This window comes from Nymphalis io, chromosome 5 (genome assembly GCF_905147045.1).
Source record: "Nymphalis io chromosome 5, ilAglIoxx1.1, whole genome shotgun sequence".
Classification (NCBI taxonomy): Eukaryota; Metazoa; Arthropoda; class Insecta; order Lepidoptera; family Nymphalidae; genus Nymphalis; species Nymphalis io.
In genome coordinates, this window is record NC_065892.1 from 3,370,101 (window position 1) to 3,391,974 (window position 21,874).

Sequence of the window (21,874 nt, forward strand, 5' to 3'; positions counted from 1 at the left end):
CTCGAGTGTTTGTTGATGATTTTAAAACTGATATGACAATATAAGGATGTTTGTTCACGTGGAGTCGAACAATCGAACGCTTCGTCCCCTCAAGCGTCGACGCTAAATGCATCTTACATTGAGTGCCAGTATTCGCGACGGATGTGCATCTCAGAATAAAGTGATTTACTATTTCTTAAACGACGATAATTAAATAATTCTACGATCTGAGTTAGTTTTAATAGTTTTTACGAGAAAAATGTTTAATAAATCGTAAATTTTAATTTGATATTAACGTTATATTTAATAAATACATTTAAATAAATCAATATGGAAACCGAAAACCAAAAAACTACAGATCAAACAGCAGAGGAACAACCGTTGAAAGCTGAAATACCAACCAATATACAGAGCTTGGGGTTTTTGGGTAAATTGAAATATGTGAAAGCGAATATTACAGTGGAGCCTGTTTTAGCGTTGTTTGTAATGCCTAGTGTTCTAGCGATGTTAGCTACACAGAATCTAAATTTGGACAAGGCATGTCGAGTAAATTTGGAATTCGAAGATCTCGTTTGTACTAATTTGAGACTCAGAAAACGAGCAAATCACACATTCGAAGAAGATGAAGTGCAAAAATTAATAGCTTCCGTTCAAGCTTGGAAAAGTGTTATACTAACAGCTGTTCCAACTACCTTGATGCTGTTTATAGGCGCGTGGAGTGATAAGACAGGAAGGCGGAAAATTTGCATGACTATGCCAATCATCGGGGAAATCTTGACATGTCTTCTGAATATGACAAACACGTATTTTTTCTATGAGGTCTCTGTGGAGTTGACTGTGTTTATGGAGGTCATATTTCAATCACTCACAGGGGGATGGTACACAATGCTACTCGGTACATATAGCTATTTGGGTGATATCACATCGAAAGAAACGAGAACATTTCGATTGGGTATATTGAGTTTGTGTATGACCGTAGGATTCCCAATAGGGATGGGTTTGAGTGGTGTACTGCTAAAATATGCTGGATACTATGGAGTGTTCTCTATGGCCGCGTTCTTCCAATTTATCAATTTATGTTACGTTATCTTTCTCATTGATGATCATATATGGTTAGAAAATAAGGATAAGGTATGTATTATTGATGTGTTTATTTTAGTTTATTGTTGTGAAACGATTTTCCTTATTGATTTTAAAATTGGTTTTACATTATTTTGTTGTATTTTAACCTCTAGAACCAGGCTTGTTTATTAAAGAAGCCTGGTTTCATTTTGATTTTAATAATACGTGTTATAATATTAAAAGCTTGTAAAAAAGTAAATAAACTTGCTTTACTGCAAATAAGATTGAGAATGATCCAGCCAGGCAATAGCTTTTAAACTCAGTCTGTTATTATTTACTATAGTGACGATTCTTTACTGTTCCAGGAAAAGCGAACGGGATGCACCGGGTTTCTTCTGGAATTTTTCGATTTCCACAGTCTCAAGGACACAATGCATATAGCATTCAGGAAAGGTCCTAATAATAGGAGATTAAGAATATGCTTGGTTTTGACTGTAGTCTGTCTGAGTTTTGGACCTCTGTGGGGTATGTATTTTATTTAATATTACTTTATAATCTACCCATCCATTAATAAGGACTGTGCTATTATATTAAAATAGTAAATATACGTATTTTTTCTTAGTTGTATGAATTTTTAAAGTTTGATCTTTTTATTAGTTTAGCATAGTTTTAAAATTGTTGTCATTTATACAAATATTAAAGGTCGGATTTTTATTAGATTAATTGCCGTTATCTGTCTCGTAGTAGTACTTTATAATATATCTAGCTAGACTCTGCTCGTAATTTTGGAATTTCGATTTAATCAAATACTAAGAAGTATCTGATAATAATTATGATTAAATATATTTGCATCAAAATTATTACGCATCTTATTATTTTAATCTTTAGATTTTAATTTATGTTTATGATTTATCTCGTACTGTATATTAAAAACTTCTTGTTACTAATCTGACATAAGAAAAAAAAAAACTATTAATAAATATTGCAAACTTTTTACTCAACTGTATAATGTTTTCACAATGTTGCTAGTGTATTTAATACACCTCATTTCTAAGGCTGATTGGGCATTGTCAATATCACGTGGGGTCAATGACATTCTAGGGTTATCTGCCTCGTTAGTAATGACTAAATTATACGAATGCAGATCCCTGGTCCGGAAAATGGGGCATAATTATGAAATTGGGGTTTTCTTTTATGAAATTTTCAGTACCAACCGGAATTTCGTATACCATCCGTACCTTGGAGAACACGTAAAGCCATTGTTCCTGTACATGATCGTTTTTTTCTTTTTTGGGCCATAGCGGTCACCGCTACACATAGACATAGGTACATAGTAAAAGAAATACTACCCATCCCATCAATGACCCATCAACCTTGAGAACGAATTTTTGTGATCCTTGCGCTCTTAACACTGGATCATTTAACCTTCAAACATTAAGTATGGCTGTTTGGCGGTAGGGTATGTGGTCCATATATATAGCCGTACTTACATAAAGTCCTTCCACTAAGTAAATTAAATATCTTTAGTCGAGTTTGATTACCCTATTAGACTATGAGAGGGAATTTTGTTTGCGTAGATGTCGTATACATACACACAAATTAAGCACATGAAAATTCAGTTGGGTTTGGCCAGGTTTGAACCCACAATCATCGGTTAAGATTCAAGCGTTCTAACCACTAGGCCATCTCAGCTTTATAGTTCATCTCGTGCTTGACGGTGAAGGAAAACATCGTGAGGAAACCTGCATTTCATTGAAATTATGCCACGTGTGTATTCTACCAACCCGCATTGGAGCAGCATGGTGGAATAAGCTCCAAACCCTCTCCTCAAAAGGGAGAGGAGGCTTTAGCCCAGCAGTGGGACATAACAGGCTGTTATTGTACTGTAGATGTCGTAAGGTCGATGTTCGATCTAAAGACATTTGTTTAGAATGATCAATGATGACAATCATCTAGTTCGTACAAACTATTTCGACGAGCTTTTTCGATAGTAATAGTAGTTTGTGTGCCGTGACAGTATTTACTGTCTATTCTAAATTTACTAATAGTTAATTTATTTCATGAACGTTAATTAATACTGTCATTATTAAATGAACAACTACCTACATGCTCGTTAGTAATTAGTTCTTTGAATTTCATTTAATAAACAATGTATTTACCTTTGTTAAATAGATAGTTTATTTATGAAACAAAAGCACTGTGAATTTCGATGTTAAATTAATTGAGAATTTTTGTGTAACTAATATATTTTAAATAGTAATGTTTGGCATTGCTTGAGATATGATTATATGTATTAATAAAATCTACCCGCCCCGGCTTCGTAAAATTAGGATCAACATAACACTTTTATATAGTAATATCTCTTGATTTATGCAGCGCTTGTCAGTAAAGCTTCCAACCTTCATGTTTTTTTTACAATCATCGTCATATTTCAGCGAATTTACACTATATTTTAATGAATTATATCCCTAAATCTTGCTCATGAATTACGTCATCCAATAGTGAAAATCGTATAAATTTCTTGAGGTAGTTTTTGGGTTTATCACGTACAGGTCAGATAAACAGACCATAGTGATTATTTAACATTCTTTACAAGTTTACTTAACATTACATTAAGTAGGAGTAAAATCTAGTAACTGTATTTTAAATCTATATTTAATTCTACTCATTCGATAGAGCTAAAACGATAAACAAAGTTTTAGTACTGGCGTCAATATAATTTAAAGTAATACATATTTACATTTTGATATCTTTGGAAGGAAACAAGAAAAAAGTTTGTCATATATTTTTTTAATGATGTAGTTTTTATACAGTTGCTAGTATATAATTTATTTTATTAAGATATATTATTAATATTACTGAGAGCTTTATTGTTACCGTAACTGCCAGCAAACCAATAATTTATAAATTATTTATTTTATAAATAAATAAATTTATATATTAATCTAAAGTTATTTAGTAGAATAAGTTCTAATTTTAAATTATAAAAAAATAATATAAGACATTCATATATATAGTGAAACATATACATTACCAGAAATGTCACGCAATATCTCATTTATAGGTTTAGTTTGTAAAGCAATATTATTCCGGTGTCCGAAAGGTTGTTTCTTTTATCATAACAAATATTCGTGTTATAAGATATTTAGTTTGAGGTCAATATGAAATCAATATCTTACTTTTTGTAAAACAAAATTAAATAGAAGTATTAATGACAATTATTACATTTCTTTATACGAAATAAAAAAAACATCTAATACACAGGTCTGCTTCATTCGAATGACTGTTAATATACTTGAATAATTTTTTTAGTTACAAAAGTAAAATAACGTACGATTGAGTAATATAAATGCTAACAGTGCATTGTGCATGCCGTTTTAGAACTCCTCAGTTCTTCGAGTGCCAAAAAGTAAAAGTAATAAATTAGTTTTTATTAGTGTAAAGTAACATCCTGTTTCGACCTGTAACAGAAGTTTTGGATAGAAAGCTTCAATGTGGGTTGATGTTAAGCAAAAACAGTTATATTGTTATTATCGTTGTTTCCTATTTGAAGAGTGAGTGAGACAGTGCTATCAGAGGCACATTGTACTTGACTAATATTTCAGATTCCATGATTACTTGCGGTTGACGAAGTGAATTCTCTACCTACTATATTTCTTAAAGAGCCTATCACTATAAGTTGTAAATCGAAGTGCCACGTCCATTGAGTTTGCGTAAATTTCTAATATGACGATGATCGTTGAAGATGGCAAATCCATGCCTACTGGGAGCTTAACTGGCGTTCCCCGCATAAAATAATAGATTACTATATAAAAGTCATATTGTAGCTAGTATTTATATACCAGAGAACAACCCTTACCCATCAGTTAACCTATTTGTCTGATTATCTGACATCCTGTTATAATAAATATTATTATTATTAAATTTACTGGTGGTAGGGCTTTGTGCAAGCTCGTCTGTGTAGGTACCACCCACTCATCAGATATTCTATCCCAAAATAGCGGTACTTGTTATTGTTGTGTTCCGGTTTGAAGGGTAAGTGAGCCAGTGTAATTACAGGCAAAAGGGACATAACATCTTAGATCCCAAGGTTGGTGGCACATTGGCGATGTAAATGATTATATGAACATTTCTTTCCTATTAAGATTTCTTACAATGCCAATGTCTTTGGGCGTTAGTGACCATTTACCATCAGGTAAACATCAGTGTGAACACTCCTGTGCCTCGGAAAGCACGTAAAGCCGTTGATCCTTTGTCTGAACTCTTTCTGGTCGTGTGGGATTACCGTCCCATCATGTTATGAAAGTTAGGGAATAGAGAGTGCACCTGTATTTGTGCACACACTTGTGCACTATAATATCTCCTGGGGAGTTGACTAATTTCTCTTGAGATTGGCCGCCATGGCCGAAATCGGTCCGATTTCGTTCGATCGTGTTCGATTTTCGCCGGAATCGTTTCGGAGGATATTATTATTATTATTATTACTTAGGCCATATGCCTATTTACTAAATATATAAAGTCAAGATTTATACTGATAACTAAGAAATAATTACTGTTAGTCACTAAGCCTGTAGATTAGACCAAGTATTGAAATTGAAATTAAATTAACTCAATCATCGATCTGTCAATATTTGAAATAAGTGATGCGTGTTTTGCATTGAAATTAATATTTTAAAAGATATCTGATATTAACAGACTTCAACAAACTGCTTGTAATCTGATAAGTTGTAATATCGATACAAATGCATGTAATTATTATTCTTAGAATATACTGGAATCAAACGCTTGACTGATTATTATAGAATTTATTTTTGTACGGGATTACTATTATTTTATAACGTCATGTGCAGGCCGGACAGGTACAGTCAGCAGTAACACGCTTGTAAATTACCTAGCTGTCCGTTCCAAATTTGTACGAGTGAAATGATAAAAAAATATTTTGAATAGGATTTGCGTAAAATCGTCGTTCTGAGTGAGCGTATACGTCCGAAAAGGGTACCTTTGCTCAATATTAACATCAAATTACTGGTGGTAGAGCTTTGTGCAAGCTCGTCTGGGTAGGTACCACCCAGTCATTAGATATTCTACTGCAAGTACAACAGCAGTACTTGGTATTGTTGTGTTTCGGTTTGAAGGGTGAGTGAGCCAGTGTAATTACAAGCACAAGGGACATAACATCTTAGTTCCCAAGGTTGGTGGCGCATTGGTGATGTAAGCGATGGTTAACATTTCTTACAATGCCAATGTCTATGGGCGTTGGTGACCACTTACCATCAGGTGGCCTATATGCTCGTCTGCCTTCGTATTCTATAAAAATAAATCAAATCAATCAGACTTATAGTTTCGGAGATCTCGTGATGAGTCAATCAGTGTTATTTCACTTATCTATATATAGTGTTTAGAAATACTGGTACAATGTAAGATAAACAAATAAAGTCGAATTATATAATGATGACGTTTAATACTTTATGCAGTTTTGAGGTTAGTTTAATTATTATTTTTATTTAATAGTTATTTTTACTAGTAGTACTAGTTTTCGAACTTATCTAATTTAGAACTTATTTTCGTTCGCGGCTTCGCTCGCGCGTTAGGCGAGCAGACTGATATTAAAAACAAATTAGTGGTTTGCCGTGAAAGCGTACAAACAGACAGACCAAGAGATATACTTTGGAATCTAGAATATTTTATACGAAGAAAGAAGAAAGATTACAGATTAATATACGGTAGTCTAGTAGTCAGTATACTCGTAAAAGGTACCTTCAAGTTTCAAGTTAATATCCCGTGTCAGTCTACATAAAGTTAGTGGTATTTGTAGTTAGTTGGTGGTGAGGTTATTTGGCAGTATTACTTATCATCTGCCCCCTCCCCTCCCACGCGGGCGAAAAAGCGTTTGGAGCTCTGAGAGTGATTGTACATACATACATATGCATTTCCTGCTATCGCAATTATCCCAAATGCAATTCGCGTCAGATCAATACAATAATTGACGGCTCTCGAAACGCCGCATTAAAATGAATGAAAAAAGACAGTTATAGTGCATGTCAGCTGTATGGCGGTTTTGAAGTTTTGTCTACTTGTTTTAAATTCCTTTTTTAAAAATAGAATTCCATTAATGTAAAATTTAAGAAGACTATGTGTGTCGTATCTTTTAAAAATGTAATTAAAGCGCGATTTTCACGAATTTTTAATGAACTTAAATGCATTAACGCCGAGATATGTGAGAACCACTTGCAAATTATAATTTTTACCCGAATAAAACTATGTAATGGGAAAGTTTCATTTGTTTAGGCTTAAAAGTTACACTTATTACCTTTTGTTGTTATGGTTAGGTAATTTTGGTTTTAGTTAAAATATAAAAAAAGTTTAATTATGGCTCTCTAAGCTTATTCGTGTTTGAGCGATTTATTAAGTAATTGTAACTGTATTTTATGATAATGAAACAAACATGTTAAAAAATAATTGACTTGTTGCTCTTGCTATCTTATATATGAATCCTACATAGTCCGGCTCCCCCAAGACATAAATATGCTTAGAAGATTTCCTCTGCGTAAAAAAACTTGTTAGAATGACATCACATACGTCGATTACTACAGCCAAACACTAGCCAGCCTTTTAATAAGCACTAAGAAAGAAAGAACGTTTGCTTGGTGGTAGGGCCTTTTACAAGGCCGTTTTGGTAGGTCCCGCCCTCTTATCAGATATTCCATCGTTAAGTAACAATACTTAGTTACAATATTATAAATTAGTACAATATTATTGTGTTCTGGTATGAAGGTCGACTAAGCTAGTATTTAGGCACTGAAACAACATCCACGACCGCCCATCCATTTGACCCATCCGCCTACCTATTTTATAAAAATAAAGAAAGAAAAATGGGGTCTTTATTACACACAAAAAAACAAAAAGGGAACATTAAATGTAAATAAATTGATTAAGTTAGAGTGTACAAAGACCGCGTTGTTGCTTTAAGCAATATCTCACAGACAACCTTGATCACAAGAAAATATAAGTAAGAAATTGGGATTGTACAAACGCTATATATGCAATAACTAAAATTAAATATATACTGGTATATAATTGTAACACACACAACAACCATGCTATACTATAAAACAAACACAAAACAAGTAATATATACACACATTCATATAATTAAATATAATGTATGAAGTATTTCTTATATCTTCAATAAAAAATGCCAGCTTTGTTAATCCTCATCTACATGCTTCCCGATAATATCGATTGAACAAACTATTAATATGCATCATCGAAGATTGATTTGAGAAAAGTATGCTAAAATATATGATATCTAATAAAATCTCATTCATCAGCATTTTTATAATAAGATAAAAGCCGATATAGCTCATTGGATACAATGCGTACCTTATCCCATGATCACAAACGGTTCAAATCCAGGCAAACACTTGGTTGAACCGCTTAATTTGTATGTATAATTATAATTCCTTCATTCCATCAGTGAAAAAAACATGGTGATAAAACTTATCACATTCGTATCTAACTAGCACTGGAATAGCGTGGTAAATTCTTAAAACGTTCTCCATAATGAAAGAGGAGGCTTTTGCAGAAATGTGTACTCGGGGCATTTACTGGCTGTTCCTATATCACAATATGTCAAATACTATTACGATCGTTTATTTAAATAACAAATAATAAAGCGATTTAAAATATTTTTATTAACGATGTACTACAGAATTTTTATTTGTTGATTCGGTATCGCAGCGATATAAACATTTTAGCCCCATTACAGCGAAACAAATATGATACTGAAAAAGCACTTTCGCAGATTTCATTTTGACGGACGGGCGGTTTTTAATGGAGTTTTCAACTGTTTCAGGTGAACTGAGTATAATGTATATTTTTGCACGCTATCGCTTCAATTGGGACGAAGTGAAGTACAGCATTTACTCGACTTATAATCTTGTTACGCATTCTATAGGTAAGTGATTGTAATGGTGGTCGATGTTTGTTGCATCGGTAGTTTTTTCTGTGTTTTGTTTTACTATATATGTGACTTTATATGTATTCGCTACAGTTTCTTAATAAAAATTAATTATTATTAATTACTGGGAATTTATTCATTGGTATTAACCTTAAGAAGAGATTGTTCTTTATGTATAATATTGTTTATATATAATATGTTTTTATGTGCTTGAGTAAAATATTTTTCTCTCTTCCCTGTCGTGTTTATTTTAATATTGATCAGAGGATGTTAATAACATTTCGGTCATATTTTATTAATTCGATTTTTGTATAAGCTTTAAGCCGTTGATGTCGTTTGTTAAATCTTATATGTCTTAATTATCTTGTTTAATTTATAAATTGTTGTTTAGATAGACTTAATTAATGTAATAATATTCTAATTATGATAGCAAATATTTATATAAATTATCATTTCAATAATGAAATAATACATTGTAATATGAAAAACAGATAAATTATCATTATGGGTTGTATAAGTAATATAAAATAAATATTTGATTCATATGCCTGATATTATTACGTATAAAATTATTGTTTATAATTTACGCAACAAATATATATGCGTTTTATAATAAATTTGTTCTAAGTTTAACATTCGTAATAGCCAAATGTATATAATGATAAATGTTGACAACCTCGACGGTCTAGTTGCTAACTATCGAGGCTCCTGATCTTATTGCCCTGGATTGAGACGGCAAAAAGTTGTTCAGTTTTTTGTTTTGGGCTTGATATAAGTATGCATTCGATCGTGTCGAATTTCCGTCCCTTCGGATTTTAGGTGGTAGGTTCTTTTCTGTTCTATTTATTATTATCCATAAGAGAAATAAAAAGTTAGGTTTCATAAAATACCGTTTCTTTGTTAAAAGAGGAATATATATATATATATATATATATATTTAGTTCTTTCATTGCGGCGGCAAACGGCATGACGCTCTCTATAACGTCATGCCTTTTCTCCGTCGCCGCTCATTATGTATACTCTATGCTTATATATTATTTACTGGTTTCTGGGTGGTTATAAATATTTCATTTACTGGTGGGAGGGATTTGTGCAAGCTCGTCTGTGTAGGTACCACCCATTCATCAGACATTCTACAGCAAAACAGCAGTACTCGGTATTGTTGTGTTCTGGTTTGAAGGGTGAGTGGTGAAGCCAGTGTAATTACAGGCACAAGGGAAATAACATCTTAGTTCCCAAGGTTGGTGGCGCATTGGTGATGTAAGCGATGGTTAACATTTCTTACAATGCCAATGTCTATGGGCGTTGGTGACCACTTACCATCAGGTGGCCTATATGCTCGTCTGCCTACCTAAATTATAAAAAAAATCCACCAAGTTCGTTTTTACATCTGCTAGGCAGATAATACGACCTATTCTACGTAGATTTATCATATACAAGAAACTTTTATGGAATTGTCAACAACTGCACAGTTTCCACTGAATTGTATGAACGATGCTCGCATGTAATACGCACTAAAACCATAATATATTTTTTTTTATATTTAGCTCTATCTCTAAGAAAATATGACTTATTTATTGTCATCGTAAATAATAATTAACGTAATAATACAATACCGATCGGATATATACATATATCAAGAATAAAATACTGAACAACTTCTTGCCGTCTTAATAAAAATTGATACAATGTTGTCTAATTGTTGCAACATAAATTACCAACTATTTTAATAAAATCGTATGATAAAAGACAAAAAACGTATAATGTTCTGGATTTTTTATTTTCGAATTTTAATATATATGTAAATAAATGATATAATGTTCTCAGGTACAATGTTTTGTATTAGCGTGTTCAGCAAGAAGTTGGGAGTTGACGATGCGGTTCTAGGAATGATCTCGACGAGCAGTAAGATATGCGGTGCTCTCGTTTTAGCCTTTGCTAGAACCGACCTTGAAGTTTATATGGGTAATAGTAAATTTTGTAAAAAGCTAAAATACTATTTGCAGATATTTTATTATATTCCATTTGAATCGAGATGAAGTCTAATGCGTTTTCTCAGATATAAAATTTTAAAATAAGTGAAAAATTATAGCTATGGAAACTAATTTTTATATAGAGATAATAAATATTTGGGTTGTATAAAAAGTTTCAGATTAAATATCTGTAGTGCTTCGTGAAAAAATGTTTGGTAATATTTATTGATTAGCAATGTATGGATCCAAACCAAGTCTGTCTGAATGGAAAAAAGCCCACTAAATAGCCTAGCGATTTTATGTATGCTATTATTATCTTTTTTTAAATTATATTCAGCAGATTGGCAAGTGGGCTACCTGATGGTAAGTGGTTTATACCAGCCATAGACATTGGCATTGTCATATATTTATCCCATTCAACACCATTACTCTTTGTTCTTACAGAAATTATCTATGGAATACAATTAGGTATAGTTTATATAAAACATTTTTTTTAATTTTTTTTTAGCTCCTCTCGTAGAAATTTTGAACGGGACGACGACTATAGCTTTACGGTCGATCGCATCTAAATTGGTATCGCACCAAGAATTAGGTATGAGTTTTTTGCTAAGTACACTTTTTTTTTATTGTAAGAAAAAAAACTTTATGTTATAAATGTTGTCTACGTGGTGATAAGTTAAAAAAGTTGTGTCTCCTTCTCCCAAACATCAAAACAATGATGAAAGAAAGAGATAAATCACTGCTGCACCTATAAACGGTGTTTAGGGCTTAATTATATATCATATATCATAACAATGATGAAAGAAAGAGGGAAATCACGGCTAAGCCTATAAACGTTGTTAAGGGGTTAATTCGTTAAGCAATGCTGTGTATTCTTATTTCAAATGTTAAATCAATGATGTCAAAATGTTTGAAAATAATACAAATCACGTTTAAAATCAAAGCACCTAACATTATCGTAAGCTATTTATCTGCCTTCTACTTATACACTGGCTCGCTCAGCATTCTATCTGGAAAACAACAACGACAATTGTACTAAATAATGGGTCTACACAAAGACTTCAAAAAAGAGGTAGGTTATATATTACATATGGTAGTAGTAGAGTAGGTTATATATACATCAATTATTCAAAAACGTCTTAACTAATGTTATAAATAGTGAATTTGTTTATTTGTTATGCTTTCCCATCTTAACTTCTCAAACAATCATTATTGTATACGCGTGGTAAGGGTTACATACAGAATATAGGTTCCTGATACCAACGAAAACTAGTCCCATATAAATTTCTTTGACGTACCGTTATCGTCATAGTTATATACCGTATACCGTTTTTCTAAAAAACTCTTAATTGAAATCCATTGAGTTATTTTTATTATGTATTTTCTGTTATTCTTTTATGTCTGTTTAATTTTTCCGGTTTTCCGCTTTACCGTCTCATTCATTACAAAAAATCCGAACCATTGCTTATAACATTGTTTTATTAGACTCGTAAAATGATATTTCAAAGGTATTTAAGAGCCTACGAAAATAGAGTGTAATTTGATTTGAATAATTAAGTTCTTTGTAATTACACTGAGTCTCTTTTAAAAACAATACGAAGCCACTCAATAAATGTGTGAGACCGTAGTATCCAAATTTGGTCGAGATAATACTATTATATAAAGACAAGGTGGTCCAATGGCTAGGGCACGAAGCATAACCAAAGTTAGAGGGTACAAGTCCAGGCAAGCACTACTGAATTTTCAAGTGCTTATAATTCATCTCGTGTTCGTCATTCCGCATTGGAGCAATGTAGTGGGAAACTTACAGTCTGCTCACTATTATTAAATACAAATAGTTAATTTTGTTACCTGGAAGTAATAAAGAAAACCGTGAAAGGCCACGGAATGCTTGGTGGATATAATAGATTGAAATTAATGATAATTAAAATAATATATAAGAGATGTAAGAATCCAGATGACATAAGAGAGCGTCGGTCCGTTTGTCATGGCATACGAGTGGGTCCCACCCACAAGGCGCGCCAATAGATGTTTCGCAAAAAATAAGCACAAATGATAGTAATTGATCACTACCGCCCATTGGTATGTCCTTGGGAACTAAAATGTTTTGTCCCTTGCGCCTATAGTCTGCCAACACTTACCCTTTAAATCGAAACACAACAATAGTAAGGATTGCAGTTTGGCGGTAGAACAAATAAAATATGCACCTTTAATTTTTAGGTAAAGTGTTTTCGTTATTTGGGATTGCGGAGACGATGATGCCTCTCATATTCTCGCCGCTGTATTCCCGCGTGTATATATTAACGCTACACGTGCTGCCAGGCGCGGTGTTCCTGCTCAGTGTGCTGGCTACCTTGCCGGCGTTTGGAATATTCGTGTAAGTTCATATTTACGAGTGATTTTGTAGTCGTAGGATCGATGGCCGTTGGAGCAGACGAGTCCTAGAGTGGAGACCGCGAATCAGCAAGCGCAGCGTAGGGCGCCCTCCAGCCAGGTGGACCGATGACCTTAAAAAGGTGGCGGGCACCAAGTGGATGCGGAAGGCGGAGTACAGGGAGCTTTGGCGCACCTCGGGAGAGGCCTATGTTCAGCAGTGGACAATGATTGGCTGTTGATTGATTGATTGAAGTCTTGTGAAATTAATTATTATATGAGGCTTATCAGAGACGTACATAGAGATCGAACCAAGTTGTAATTTGTATGTAAAGCTTTATTGCCCTGTTGATTGGTATGGCTACTGATCATGAGCTCCTGTAATCTAATCTCGAGTCGCGTTAGTAAAAAGGAGGTGTTTTGGAAGTAGGTAGTTTTTAAACTTCAATAATAGCAATACCCGTTCTTAAGAAATTATTAATATTCCTATTTACCTATCCAATTAAGTGTTAGAGTACAGCTTGTATTAGAAGTGGGGATGACAATAGCGACAGTAGCTGAAGATTAAACCTGTAACTTTTAAATCGCTAGGCGGCAAACCATTGTACTATTGACGCTTAAGCACTATTGCTATTGAAGATTCCTTATTTCCGATTATGTTTTAAAACTAAATATAATAATGTATGAGAATTTTAACTTTCAAAATTGTATTTCCTTTTAGATGGTTCTACAGTCAACATATGAAGGACCAAAGGAAGAAAAGACTGGCAATACCGACACCGAATATGTTGCCAGAAACACATGCATAATGTATTTTTATATAAAATCAATATATATACATATATATGTCTCTAATTTTAAGTATATAAAGGAAAATATTGAATACCCCATCAAACAAAGCTTGAACAAAAAATAATTGTGTCGATTTAGGAAGTTCAGGAAATAAACTTTCTCTAAATTGCTAATTTATGTAAAATTATGAAAATATATATTGTGATTATAATTGTCAATACTTTTTGAAAGATATTTTATTTGTAACAATCAGAATTTCTATTAATATTAAAACTATATTAAAGACATATATTAAGCTAGTCTTGTTTATATATGCTTAGCATAGAAGGCGGCGGTGCCCCCTCCGTGTTTGATGACGTCACGAGTTACGTACGGGGGACGTACGGTGACACAAAATAATATACACGTAGACACGTAGATTATAGCTACGAGTATAATTATCAATTTTCAAAATTTCACATAATGTTGCCAGACAGCAAAGAATTCAGAAGCAAAGAACAATTTCTTATTGATTAAATTATTAAAATGTTTATACTGCGTTAGCTGAAATCGTATATGACAATAACACACGTACAAAGCGATAAATAGGTCATTCGTGAAAATGATACAGTATTAATACTATTTCTAACAAGCCTTTATAAAGTTGACCTGTACAACAATGAATGTAATTGAATCTCGGAATTACGTTTCCACTCGATTCTAGGCTTCCGAATAATTCGTATTGAATACCGATAACAATACAATTCAATATATCTTCTAAATAAAAAAAAAAACTAAAACATAAATTGACATAATGACAATTTGAATCAGTTTCGTAAAAAAAAATATCTTTTTTTTCCTCAATAATAATGTATAAAATATTGTAAAAATTTTTGTTTTTAACATCTTTTTCTTTATGTATTAATGTACGTCTTATTTGTTTGCTTTTAATCAAATAATTAATATTCAGAAAAATTAAATGTTCTCCGATATTTATATTTTACTCATTTTATACCAATCAAGTGATAATTTTATAATAATTTAATTGTTAATGTGTTTTCTATTTGTTATAAATATTTTGATTTTTAAAATTATTATTTTTTGTTAACTCGATATGTTGATATATTTTGCAACACCTATAACACTTGATTTGTATAACGTCATGCTTAAAGACTCAATTGTATTTATTAATGTACTTCTTGTTGGTGTTGATATAATAAATAAATAAATAAAAAAATAAATAAAATATAGGTATAATAAGTTTTATATTAATTAAAGTTAATGTAAAAAAAGTTTAAAAGATTCATTTGACTGCTTAAATTTTCAAATTATTCAAGATGATCGATGAAAATGTTTTTCAATTAATTACTTAATATTTAAGAGAAAAACGCTGACTGATTAAATTTTTTTTGGTGTATTTTGTGTTAATGATTATTATTTGTGTTAAGAATATACAAACACTCGAAATAAAAACAAGTGTGATATTTTAAAGAAATAAGTTTTCGTTATTCATGATTTATTTTTAAGCAATTTTTACATTCCAATAAAAATAACGCAATAAATTTCGTATGTTTTTTATTTTGTTGATATAGTTACGATGTTTGTGTTCAATTATTGTACCAAAGTATTTTTTTAAACTGTAGTAGCTATATTAGAAAAGACTAGCACTTAATCAAGTTGGTTCATTGTCTGTTTATATAAAAACGATCGCATTCTTTATATAAATATGTAAAGCATCAAAATTGATAGAATTTTTAATCGCAGAAGACCAAGAAATAAATATTGAAACGGGAGACAATATCAACTAGTACGTTCGATTCAATATATTTTTTATTAATAATTTTTCACTATCCTTTCTGTTATTTCCGTTGTTAAGCACGACATTCTCGTTATTCGGGTTGCCATGGGCAACAGTCTTTCCTGAATAAACAGGCGAATGGCATTCCGAAATAATCGGATCGGGTATTTAATTTTTCATACTTGACAATCAGCGACGTCACATGGCTCGGCATGTGACGTGGAGTTGCAATATCGAGTAAAATAAAGACAAACATACTTTAATTATTAAAATATTAGTTATATTATTTTTATACAATAATATAAAACAAAGTAGTATAAAGTATATCATAAAAGAAAGGAAGGGGTTTATATTAATTAGTACATTATTAGAGAAAATGATATTTTTTACGATCAATAATTGAATATATTGTTTTTAAAAAAATATATTTATCTTTATTTTATATCCTCTTAACACCTTTATAAATACCGATCACCGTTGTAAAGGTTATTAAAACTTTTCATATGGATTATCGTATACATTTATGGTTTTATTAAAAAAATGTTATATATTTAACGTTATAGTGCATATTATATTTAAAACTAACAATCATATAAAATTGTACTTTCTTACAATAGTTAATACTCTAAGTAACATATTTTGCTGCTGCCCAGCAGTTACCTTTACTTTTGAGAAGGGGATTCTTCCATGGCTCTGCTCTAGTGCGGGTTGGAGCCACATGTGGCAGATTTTCATCCAAGATGAAGGTCTCCTTAGGAATTTTGCTTTCAAAGCAAGATATTTATTATAAAGATGAGCTCATGAAACATCCAGGGTGTTCAACACCACAATCTTCGTTTAACATTCACGAATTCTATCCATTACTAATTTACACAGTTTTATGTCATTAATGAATGAAGCATTTATAAATGATCGTCAAATTCTGTTTTATCTGAATTACTGATATGAATTTCAAATTTTAACATTATTATTAAGATAATATTCTAACAAAAAAATAGTCAATGTACAACTGATGATTGTTACTGTTACTGGTACAGAATTAAGGTCGTATTCGAGGCGTGGAAACATGAAGACATCCATATAATGATATGATCATTAAAATAAAGCTTTGACAATTCCCTAGTATACTGTCTCTAGTGAAAACGTTCCGCAGGATGAAGTAATTAATTGAGTTGACTTGGGAAAGTTACTCAATTTATTAAGGTAACATAAATATAGGATATGTAAGTAGCAAGATATATAACATATAAAAACCTTGATGAATTAAATGGAACTTTTAAATTGAATAACTTCGAATAAGGGTAAGAGATAACTTTGTCCAGTACTTGACATTTACAGGGTATTAGTTTACTTTCCATTTCGTAATTAAATATTTCGATTGATTCGTCCGTCCACTTTTTATTTTGGCACCATTCGTTGTACAGTTAGAGACATAAATCCGATGTGAATCGTGTAAACAACCGTACGTCAAGTGACGACTGAGAGATATGTCACTCTCTAAACGCTGTTTGATAGTGATTGCGTACGCGAATGTACCATGTGACTTTTGTATTTTGAATTTGTGATTTGAAAATTTCGAATGTTTAGCATAAAATGAATATGATTAAAAATTATACGTATACAGGCTTTATAAATATGTGAAAATTTGTATTTATTAAGTAATTGGCAAAGTATATTGCTACGCTGGCACCTCTTAACTAATTAACCGATCACCATGAAATTTAACATCTACGTATGCAGAAAAGGTCATAGGGTCCCTGACATCGGGCCATTTTCGGCCGAGCGAAGCCGCGACTGGAAACTAGTACAGTGTATTTAGAATTTTAATACATTATTATACTTGGGGACGTACCTACATCATATATAACTGGGGTGTGGACGGCTTTATTGATAATATTGAGCTAAGAGGCAAGACTAAGCATCTACTAACAAACTCTCTTTTTTGGACTGAAGAAAAAGAGCGCGAGCGAGGCATAACAATAGGAGTCCTAAGTGTTATATACTGTAGTGAAATTTAATTAAAAAAAAAAAACATAGAATTAAGTATTGTGTTAGTACTCCTTATACAATCTACATTGAAGCAACGTTGTTTCACCAACCTCCAAAACCTTTTCCTCATAAGGAGTTTGTTTATTTATTTTTCTTTAAAAAAAACAATTAATTACACAGAATCATATCAAGAACATATTAAAATAAGTAATATTGAATTAAATATAAATATATTAGTATATATTTGTAAATGAATACTAAGTTTATTTACAGTCCTTCTCAGTAGAATTTACATTTCGAACTGGCACGAGCTTAACATTTTAATAAATCTCAATCTTGTATATTACGATTCTAAAGTGCTCGAAAGAGCTTACTTGAATAAAGAAAATTTCGACTGAAGGATAACAAAACAATGACAGATAATATTGTTCAAAGCATTAAAAGTAAGAGTTTATGACGATTAAGTGTTTTTAATTGTGTTTATTAAAATTACGAAGTACTCTCCTTCCGTTTTTAAAAATGTATAAACAAGAAAACGGATGAAGAGGCGTGGGGAACCGGAGGTGCTTAATAAGCCACGGAAATATGCTTTAGCGCTTGTCCACTTTATTCGTTTAATGAGATTTTTATTACACAGTACAATATTAACTGTGGAAATTTTACTTTTTCCCTAATTACGAGGCGGTGGACATTAATGTTCATGTTAGTTGAGATTTATTTACAAAACTAATTAGAACTGGTTTATTTGTAATTATGCTAGTATTTCTTTAGGGCGATGGTAGGCTCGTCTGTAGAGCTGTCTGTAGTTTTTCTGAGCTACAACTCTTTATTATTTGTGGCTTGAAGTGATTTGCTTAATATAACAAAAAGTTTTGTATAATAATTTAGGCGTGTTACATGCAGTAATAAAGTTTCTGTGCCTGATGTCCATGAAGGATTTTTTTTTGGACATACAGCAGATTTTAGAAGTTGCCTGGTAAAGGTTGTTGGAATTAAATGTGATCGAGCTGTAAAGGCGTTCCGCGTTCTTGGTGACAAACGTTACAGTAGAAAATGTTAAAAAAGTTGAGAATTTGGTTTGAAAAACAAAAAACTAACCAAAAACCATTTAACAGAAACCCTGAAAATATAATTTGATTATTTTTAAACCAATTAAATCGATTTAATGGGATTCAGAAAAGTGTTGTGAAACTAGAAACCACGAAAGTGACCCGAAGAAAACAGAAAACGACCTTTGGAAATTTCTCAACGTAATTTCGAATGTTCTGGCGTATTTTGAATCAATTTTACCGTTGTGTAACCATAAATGAAACGCGTCCACCATTTTGATCTCGAAACAATAGACAATACATGTCTTGAAAACGACCATGTTCTTCACCCATAAATAAATCTCGTGTTGCTCCTATCGCTAGCAAAGCTATGGTCGAAGTGTTTGGGGTAGTGAAGAAATCCCTTTTATTATTCGAAAAGTACATGCGCTTACCGGACCCTGTTATGCAAATTTAATTCCCAAAGTGCCTGAAGCGATTAAAGAAGAACTACGTGGAAAACTGTAATTGGGCGTGTTGTTTGTCTTTACGATACTGCGCCCTCAACGATCGGTAGTTCAGCTCAACGCAATCAGTAGTACTGACTTAGTTATCTTTGGCCATCCACCATAATCTGCTTCTAGATATTTTCACTTTTTACCAAAATTAAAAGCGCATGCTCGTTTAACTAAATTTGACGACAAGACGTAGTTATTTGCTAATGTTTAATAGATGTTTTTTTACAAAAAGAATAAGTAAGTTAGACATGCGTTCTATGAAGTTCTAAATGTATTGTTTTCTAGTTAAAAGGAGATTATGAAAATAACTGGAATATTTTTTTCAAATTTGTTTATGTACAAAGTGTCTAGTCCACGAGTTAAGTCAAGCTCCATCGAATTATCAGGCAATCAGTAGTGTTGTTACCGTTTATGCAATGATATATAAATATGCAAAAATGCATATAGCAATTTTGAGTAGTTTTTAGTTTAGCTCATATTTCGTATAGTTTTGAATTTTTCCCAAACTAGATTGGAAAATAACGAACTCAATTGTTTTTTTTAAGCACTAAGTGCTAGAGCTGGAAAAATCTAGCATAAAAACTTACGTAAAAATAGTCTGATAACTCTTTTGGTTCTCTAAATTAACGGATATTCTAAACTGGTTGCAAATAAAGGGATGTTTTAAAAATATAAAAAAAATATTATATTTTTTCAATCACTTTCCGGGCCCAGACACTATTTTTTTTCAGAAGTTGATTTAAACTGTTGTGTATAAATAGTTTTTGAATGTAATTCATTAATATAAAATCATTTATATAAAAAAAATAAGCGGACCATCGTTGTTTACGTTCTGTTTCATAAACGCCTGATCGATTTGTTATCGTTAAATGTTTTATTTATAAACTCTGAAACAAATACTCTTTGAAATGTTTATTTTAATAAAGAAAGAGGTCGAGTTTCGTTTTAGTTCTCATATAGTCTGACGTCTTTATAAAATGGGTAAGATCTAGTTATTTCTCTGCAAATTTTCTTATAACAGACTAACCCAACTCAAATGGAATTAATTTCAAAGACGTCGTTAATCAGTAATAATGTGGAATGTGAGTTAATTAATTCTCGGATGGAGTATGGAAAATTATTACTTGGAAAGTAAAGAAGTTTCATCGAGCCGAGCGATAATATTTAATGCGATATATTAAATTGTGCTTAAAAATTTATTCAAACAGCCTGTAAATAATCCCTTAAAAGACCTTCTCTCCTTTAAGGGAACGGATTTTGAGCTTATTTAACTTTTTGCTATTGGTGCTGATTAATACATCTGATGGTTTTCTTATGATATTTTTATTTTACTAGTGAGTACGAGAAGATATATGAACACAAATTACGAACATTGAGGTTGTGATGTTCACCATTGAAATATTAGATCTTCGGTATGTCATATCAATTGTTTCGTTATATTAATGCATCAATATACATCAATCACCTGATTGTATGTAATTTATAAAAACTTGTATATTTTCATAAAAATAAATAAATAAATAATTTACGTAGGTACACGTTCCTTGAAAATTCTTTTCGGCATCAACATTCTACACAACATTTGATGATTTAAAAGTATTTGACTTAATTTTTTTTTATCAAATCAACATTTTGATTTGACTGACATTTTACCGAATCCCATCAATTCTATCTATGTAAAGGGTATTCAAAATCAGTGTTGAGTATTTAAGCCCAATGGAAATTGAATGGTCCTATTCAGACAAATCACGTTTGAATACATTGCAATATAATAAGATTACATTTAGATTTTTTTTGTCGTATGATTCGTTTCCTATGAAATATGTCTTTTTTCAGTACAGTTTCTACCTTGTTTGTCATACATAAAAGTTTCCTTATTCTTATTTTCTATATTATTATAAAAGGCCCAGGTCCCATACGTTTGTTTCTTATTATCCTTTGACTCATAAATATGATAAGTTCGTCTTCATATGCAAGAATAACAGCTAAATAAATGTCATTGCTTTCTTTAATTATTCGTTATATTTATATTATAACGTATATCTTTTATATTAGAAAATACAATGAAATTTATAAAAATAAATATACAATCTATGTTATATATTATGAATAAAGAAAATAAATAATTTCTCTCATAATAGTAACAAGCATCCACCAACCACGCCAACCGGCTCGTCAAGTAAATATAAAAATATAAAATATTTCATTCATTGTACTGTACATGTATTTAAGACGTAGTTTCTTTGTATTTATTATATTTTTTGTGGACATTTCAACAAATAGATGTAGTTATAAATAAATATAGCATCACTAATTCGCAATAAAGGACGTGACCGGCTCAACTATTAATCCTCTTATAAGCATAAGATGATTTCGTATTACAATTGACTAACGAAGCGTGGTTTGCTTTGTAAATATTTTTT

General features: G+C 31.6%; 1 protein-coding gene across 2 annotated transcripts; it reads left to right on the plus strand.

Annotated features, from left to right (window-relative positions):
- The first annotated feature begins 73 nt into the window (after positions 1-73).
- On the plus strand, positions 74-14,189 carry LOC126768504 (proton-coupled folate transporter-like). 2 transcript variants are annotated; one of them, XM_050486663.1, is made up of 7 exons: positions 74-1,110; positions 1,407-1,566; positions 8,897-8,998; positions 10,829-10,966; positions 11,483-11,566; positions 13,195-13,351; positions 14,069-14,189. In XM_050486663.1, the coding sequence occupies exons 1-7, from the start codon at positions 310-312 to the stop codon at positions 14,154-14,156; spliced, it is 1,530 nt and encodes a 509-aa protein (XP_050342620.1). In that variant the 5' UTR covers positions 74-309; the 3' UTR covers positions 14,157-14,189. The 2 variants fall into 2 exon arrangements, with proteins under 2 accessions (XP_050342620.1, XP_050342621.1); XM_050486664.1 differs by lacking the exon at positions 11,483-11,566.
- The last annotated feature ends 7,685 nt before the right edge of the window (positions 14,190-21,874 follow it).

What these genes read in the sequence shown, in the direction of transcription:
- LOC126768504 (XM_050486663.1), top strand. Translation starts at nt 310, where the DNA reads ATGGAAACCGAAAACCAAAAAACTACAGATCAAACAGCAGAGGAACAA. An exon ending in GAGTTTTGGACCTCTGTGGG is followed by an intron (nt 1,567 to 8,896) that starts GTATGTATTTTA and finishes CAACTGTTTCAG; the next exon opens with GTGAACTGAGTATAATGTAT. An exon ending in GGTATCGCACCAAGAATTAG is followed by an intron (nt 11,567 to 13,194) that starts GTATGAGTTTTT and finishes TTTAATTTTTAG; the next exon opens with GTAAAGTGTTTTCGTTATTT.